Source organism: Apis mellifera, linkage group LG5, assembly GCF_003254395.2.
Source record: "Apis mellifera strain DH4 linkage group LG5, Amel_HAv3.1, whole genome shotgun sequence".
Classification (NCBI taxonomy): domain Eukaryota; kingdom Metazoa; phylum Arthropoda; class Insecta; order Hymenoptera; family Apidae; genus Apis; species Apis mellifera.
In genome coordinates, this window is record NC_037642.1 from 2,768,136 (window position 1) to 2,775,551 (window position 7,416).

Sequence of the window (7,416 nt, forward strand, 5' to 3'; positions counted from 1 at the left end):
ATTAATATTCAATTTATTTTTAATTATGAAAAATTTTTACAATTACTGAAATTTTTTACTTAATAATAACAATTGTCTAAATGTCATTACTGTATTATATAAAGTAAATGCTAAAATTATCCAATATATTATTTTATCTCGCCAACCGCGTTTTAGAAATACAGGAACATTATCTTCACACTAAATAAATGAAAAATAATTTATATAAATTATATAAACGCGACTATTTATTTTTCACACATCACATTATTTCGTATTAAAATTATTTGACCTGCATTTTTGCTTGTTTTAATTTCAAATTTCTTAAAGCTTTGTCTTCAATTAAAGATGGACGTCCCAAGCAAATTGATCGATTTGATAAGATAATATTCTTATGAAAAAATTTTAATCGAGTAATCTAAATATAAATATAATTTTATGTACAAAATTATAATATAAATATATTAAAAAATAATTACAGATAATGATTATAGATATTTATTAAGATGAATTCATAATATATATTGTATAATGTTTATACAATGTAATAAGAAAAAAATTAATTCTTATTATAAATAAAAAAAATATTTATAAAAATATGTTGTTATAAAAATGTACTTACACAAAACATTTTGCAAAATTATATTAATTTATATTATTTTATTTAATATCTTATATGATTTCAATTGATGTTCAACTCTATAACTTCGTATAAACAAAAAAAATGAATGTTAAAATATAATTACTTATTTAAATTCGCGCCGATACAAAAATGCAACTTTCTTTTATTATTACACAGTTGGCGAACCTGAAATATAGTTCATAAATGGTAGGAGAGGAACGCATGCGTACTCGTTTCGCGACGCAACAGTCGTAAACAACATTTTTTCCATAGAGATTTTTAACGAATTTACGCACGATAATTAGAGCGTCCAAAAGGACGCATCACGATTTTTCCGCGTTTTCATACGATTTCGCGGAAAAAATGGGGTCAAGCTTACACGTTCAGTGTACGTGATAAACTTATGGGTTTCTGGCATGCGGTGACGTCATCCGGATCGTTCTGGAAGAACCCTGCAGGACAATAATGGCGGGTATGTATTTACATCGACAAAGGGAATACCGATTGCCATTCGACAAGCTATAATCAGAGGTAACATGTATTACGAATCGTCAATTTCAGATTTGTATGCTAAATACAACTGCATCTATTGTCAAGAGGACATTTCGGGTTTACGTGTAAGATGTGTAGAATGCCCGGATTTCGACCTCTGTTTGCAGGTGAGACGAGCGAATGCTTGTTCTTGATCACGTGTTCACGTCTCCTTTCCCCCCCTTTGCCCTCCCTTTCTGATTCTGTCACATCTTCGTTTACCCTTCTAATTTTATTGGATTTTGCGTGTTGAGATTCCTTTTTTAATCCCCACCCTTTTTTTGTCGACAAGTTGTTCTGAAATTATTATATTATACTACTCCTCGAACTGAATGAAACTTCTAATCACGTGGTGACATATGCATATGTATATCAATTCTATTTGATGTGAAAGTGTCAAAATTTCAAAAAACAAATAAAATAAAAAAGAAAAAATATTATTTTAAAAATATTATTATTAAAAATATTTTTAAAATATTATTCTTTATAAAATAAATGAAATACTATTTTAAAATAAATTATTTATAAACATATAAAGATATTTTTATTAGAAAAAATTATTCATAAATATCTTTTATAAGAAATAGAATAATATTTTTTAAATTTAATAGTGTTTTTCCGCTGGAGCTGAAATTGGATCACATAAAAATGACCACTCTTATCAGTTTATGGTATGTATTGAATTGTTTTTAAATATGAAGAATTATTCTTTTAATTAAAAAATGAATTTTTATATTTTATAGGATTCTGGTACCATTAGCATATTTAATGGTAGAGGAAACTGGACTGCTAGAGAACAACTTAGACTTCTGGATGCTATTGAACAATTTGGTTTTGGAAATTGGGAAGATATTAGTAAACATATTGAAACACGTACGCCAGAAGGTACATTTCTTGTATTGTAACTTCTTGTATTAAATAATATTATATAATTTTAACAAAAAGAAATATAATTTTACAAAAGTATGATTGTTTAATAAATAAATTTAAAAAAAATTAATATATAAAAAATTATTTTCTATATATATACATATTTATATATATATATTATATATATTATATATATATATTTTTTCTTATACATAATTTATTTTTATCCTATAGAAGCAAAAGAAGAATATATTGCTAGGTATCTTGATGGAAATATTGGAAAACATACATGGCCTCCTACAGAAAGCTACAAACCAAATATTACAGATCAAACTAAGTCAGATCATGGACCTCTATCACCTGATCTCACATCTCGATTACCACCTTTGGATATCACTCCAGAAGAAGCTGCACAACTGGGATACATGCCACAACGAGATGATTTTGAAAGGGTATATTTTAAATTAAAAATATTTGTTTGACAGTATATTATTGCTATATATATTATATATATACATTATTGAAATCTTTTCTACAGGATTACAATCATGAAGCAGAATCACTTGTTTCTTCTTTATTTTTAAATCCAGCAGAAGATGATGATTTAGATATAGCACTTAAACTTGCACAAGTTGATATGTATACTAATAATTTAAGAGAGAGAGCACGACGAAAAAGAGTTGTACGCGATTATCAGCTTGTTTCTGCATTTTTTGCTTCATCTAGAAAGGATAAAACAATAAAGAAAAAACAATCAAAAGAAGAAAAGTATGTTTAATTAATTTTGAATAAAAATAATATTTTGTTTTGTATAATATTTTGATAATAAATTTGTTAAATATATTATAGGGAGTTTAGAGATAGAACACGAGTATTTGCACAGTTTTACACGGCACAGGAATATGAACAATTTTTAACAAATCTTGAAAGGGAAAGAGAATTACGATTACGTCTTTCAGAATTATTTCGTTATCGAGAACATGGTATTACAAGACATGAAGAATGCGCTCATTTCGAACAAGTGATGGCACAAACTCAGGGACAAAATGATACTGTAGATCATTGGAATGAAAAAAAATCTGTAAGTATTGGTATTCATGTATTTGTTAACTTTTTCCACATTGCAATGGCAATTGAATTTTTTTTCTTTTTTTTTTCTTTTCTTTTCTTTTCTTTTCTTTTTTTTTTTTTTTTTTTTTTTTTTTATAATGATATACCTTTTATTTTATACTTTATTGTATAAAATATATATTAGGTATATCTATTTAACTTCAAAATATATTTTAGTATATAATACACTCGTAAAAGCTAGTAGAACTTTTGGACTTACTAAATGTCATTTAAAATATATTTTTTTTTACAATTTTATGTTTGTAATTTTAAATATATTCTATGAAAATAAATATTGAAATAATTGTTATTTTAAAATAAAACGAATTTCTTAATATATTTATTTGTTATAATTTTATATTATTTCATATTTACATTGATTATTTTACATTTATAACAAATATGTTATTCAAAAATTTATATGCAATACAATTGTAATAAATAATAATAAATTATTTTGCTATTGATATAAAAATTCATTAATAATTATGATCATTTGAATATCAGAGTATATTATACTGTATACACTAGCTTTTGCTTCTCATTTAACTAATTCCATTGTTTGTGGTGCGTGTTGCCAGGCATTTGTGAACAGATTGTATCAGTTTGCATTTCACTTAGGGCAGCAGTGGGCCGTCCACACCAATACACCGCCACACCTCAAAAAAAAGGTATAAAATTATTTTAAAATTTATTATTGCAATAAACTTAATTTAATATAATTATATATATATATAAAGCATACTAAAATAGATGATTTAAAGATAAATTTATTTTTTATTATATATAGAGAAGAAGAAAAAAGTTACTCTTCCACCGACCGAAAGTACATTGCAAAAGACTTACCCAGCAGCAGCTTCTCAATCAATCAAACCAATCCCAATCGGATGACGACTCTAGCCAATCAGTGGGCGGAGCCGGATAACAATCCAAATTCTTCCAGCCAGCATTCTACCAGCTCCAGTTCTGCCGCAGAAAAGAATTATACTGCGACAACTTCTGGAAAATCTTGCACAACAGCGGGAGATTCAGAGGAACGAGATATAGAAATGGAAGCAGCAGCTCATCTATTGACAAAACAAGAAAAATCTTTATGTCTTCAACTTGATCTGAAGCCAACACAGTATTTAACACAAAAGACATTGTTGTTGCAAGTAAGTTTCTATATAAATAAATTATTTTAAATAATAAATAATAAGATCATTTTCTGTTTAAGTAAATACTATATTCTTGCAAAAAATGATATATTCAGTTATGTGTGATTATTACAAATATTAAAGAAATTTTTATATTTTTTTCTAGCAATTTTATTTTTTATTTTTTAGGAATTTTATTTAAGAGACATTAAATAGTAAATTTTATTTATAAATAAATTGATATCAAAAAAAATTGTTATGGATAGATTTTAAAAAATAATATTTATCATATTCTGTATATTATACAAATAAAAATTATGTATGTTTGCAGGAATATCTAAATGGTAATAGAAGATCAGGCGTTGTACCTCAATCGGAACCAGAGAGTAAGATATTACATTATCTGGTAGCAAATGGCTGGATCGCGGCCAATTGATTAAACATGTAAAAAATTAACGACCATTTCCATTCTAAGTCACCTTTTATTTTGCAAACTAAGTCCTAGATATAATTAAAGTTTGAGTCTGATTTAATTAACATATAGGGCAGGTAGAGAGAGAATGCGTGTGTATATAATTTAATATGCAAAGACATTCTTTACTTTTTTGTTTAAATGATAAATATTTAAATGAATGTATTGGCGGATAAATTGTTAAGAACGATAAAAAGTGTTTTTGATTGACTTTTTTTATTTCGTTATAAACTGACAAAGCACTAACTTAGATTATCCAAAAAATAATTATTTGAAAAAATTTTTATTAAGTTTTATTGTTTTTATTAAATTATTACATCGTTTATAACAATGATGACCGTCAATTATCAATATTGTTGATTATTTTTTAAAAATTCAAATATTAAATTATTATCACCGTATCGTGCAAAATACTTCCATGCGCTTCTGTACTTTATTTTAATGTTGTTATCTTAAACTTCTGTTTGACTTTTAATGTTATATTAGGAATTATTTAACACTTCTTATCGAGAAAATATATCTCTTACACTGCCTTTATAGAGCCATGAACATATTGCTCAATTAATTCTTCCACTATAATATTTTCTTGTAGACTATTAATTGCACATGCTCTTTTCTATCTGTTTCAAATGTGATTTGTTACCATACTTGACAATAAGGAAACGAAGGAAGAAGTCACGTTGTAGTCGAGATTTATAGATCGTTGTTTAATACAACATTTAAATGATTGAAACGTATCCATCCGGGAACTTATCATCAATTGATATTTTATGTAATAGTATTTGAAAGTTTCTGGCAGAATACGTGTTAAAATATTTAAATAAAAGGCACTTTAAAATATTTATATAGCTGAGATTTTCTCATGAAAGTATTGAATATTTCTAGTTTAATAATAAGTATAATGTCCTTAAACTGTACACATGTATACATACACACGCGTAATGACACAGATATTTCTTCGTATTCTTAAAAATTTGTCCATTAAAAAAAATCCTAAACGTTTTTCGCATGCATGATTTTACGCGCAAACAAATACATTTTACTCCATAGATTCTTTAAATAACTTAAAGAATATTCCTTATTGATAAAGGATGGTACAAAGAGCAGGTTATAAGAGGACATTTGTTATTACCATGAAGATAATATGATATTAGGTAATTTATCTGTTGCCTGTGTAATATTTGTAAATATGAACGAAAAATAGTACCTTCTTAGTGATACTACTTTTAAAGCACAAAAGTAATGGCGGCATAACCTAATGATGCGTTAAGCATATTGTGTGATATTGGTGGTGTTCTGAGCCAAACATGTATTGCAGAAAAAGACACTTTAACGTTTTAGGAAAATCAATTATTTTCCATTGCTTCTAATAATAATTATCTATAATTTTAAAACTATTAAAAAATAAAAAAAAAAGAGGAGTAATATTTATACTAAATTTGTGCATTCTTAATGCACTTCTAAGAAAACTTTTTGATGTATGCTAACAGCTTTTATTTAGTATCAGCTGAAAACTTTGAAAAATAGCAGAGTTAATTTGATTATAAGTTTTCAAATATTTGAAAAATTAAAAAAAAGAAAACAGAAAAAAAGATTAATCTTTTGCTTTAATATAATTCAGTATTTCCAATAATCCCCGCTTATTAAAATTTCGAAAATGGCTTACATTCGTGCGAGAGATTAAAATAAAAATTTTATCTAGTATCATTATATAGATATAAAAAAAAAAGTGGAAAAATATGTGTGTGTATATATGTATATGTATATATATGTATATATATACACACATACACATATATAGATATACATATAAATATATATGTATATAAATAAAAAAAGAAACTGCTTACAATTGTAAGTAATTATAAAAAAAAATCATATGTATAAAAAGAAAAAAGAAATCTTAAAAAATACTTTTCAGTTCTAAATAATTAATAATTAATAACTTGTGGTATATTGCTTAAGCACTAGTTAGGTAACAAAATAGGGAAATAGCTGCTCATATTTTTTACGGAGAGTAGAAGACTATTATCCCTTTTGTTCGATGTAATTCTATTTTCTGCCCTAAATTTCCACAAAAGGGTATAATCATTCTTCGATAGACGCTTTTTTGAAAACTTATTCCAATCACTTTTTTTTTTTTTTTTTTTTTTTTTTTTTATTTACTTATTTGGGGAACAGGAACTTAAAAATTAATTGCTATATTCTGTTTTTCATTGCGTGATTATATTCTTTGTTAATAATAGTTTGAATTTTATTTGTTGCTTCATGGGACTTTCATAATTTTAAAACGCTTTCAATGCATATTTTTTATAAATCAAATATTTTGAAAATTTTTTAAGTTAATTTTTTTCTTCGGCTTTCTTTTTTTTTTTTTTTTTTTTCATGATTTCTAATCGTTGGTGATAATTTGCACGGATCGATTTATCCGTCGTTTGACTGTAATATTTCTATAAGAAATGGTCCATTAAGAATAGAGACTGTTCAAATAAATGAACATAAACAATGTTATCTCGAACGAAGAGAACGATACGCCTTCCTGTAGTTACTTAAAGATATAGTAATTTAAAAAATTCAAGAAAATAAAGTTCAATATAAAAAACATTTCGGTGACCTTTATAACAAATTCGCAAGCGCACTGTCGTTTATAAAATTTAGGGGATAAATTCGCACTGTTTTTTTTTATTCCATATCGA

The 7,416-nt window shown here is 25.8% G+C and overlaps 1 protein-coding gene across 2 annotated transcripts; it reads left to right on the forward strand.

The window, feature by feature from the left end:
- Positions 1 to 792: 792 nt before the first annotated feature.
- On the forward strand, positions 793 to 6,136 carry LOC102656134 (transcriptional adapter 2B). 2 transcript variants are annotated; one of them, XR_001703081.2, is made up of 10 exons: positions 793 to 1,073; positions 1,163 to 1,260; positions 1,744 to 1,803; positions 1,876 to 2,017; positions 2,237 to 2,454; positions 2,541 to 2,770; positions 2,852 to 3,083; positions 3,694 to 3,783; positions 3,903 to 4,266; positions 4,580 to 6,136. XR_001703081.2 is itself a non-coding variant. In XM_006557901.3 (10 exons), exons 1-10 carry the CDS (start codon positions 1,067 to 1,069, stop codon positions 4,682 to 4,684), a joined length of 1,506 nt encoding a protein of 501 aa, XP_006557964.1. In that variant the 5' UTR covers positions 795 to 1,066; the 3' UTR covers positions 4,685 to 6,136. The 2 variants fall into 2 exon arrangements, 1 of the variants encoding a protein (XP_006557964.1); XM_006557901.3 differs by having other exon boundaries at positions 795 to 1,073; positions 3,734 to 3,783.
- Positions 6,137 to 7,416: the final 1,280 nt, after the last annotated feature.

Bases quoted from the DNA above. Each gene is read 5' to 3' on its own strand.
- LOC102656134 (XM_006557901.3), top strand. The intron at 2,771-2,851 runs GTATGTTTAATT...AATATATTATAG, and splicing joins AAACAATCAAAAGAAGAAAA to GGAGTTTAGAGATAGAACAC. The intron at 3,084-3,733 runs GTAAGTATTGGT...CATTTCACTTAG, and splicing joins ATTGGAATGAAAAAAAATCT to GGCAGCAGTGGGCCGTCCAC.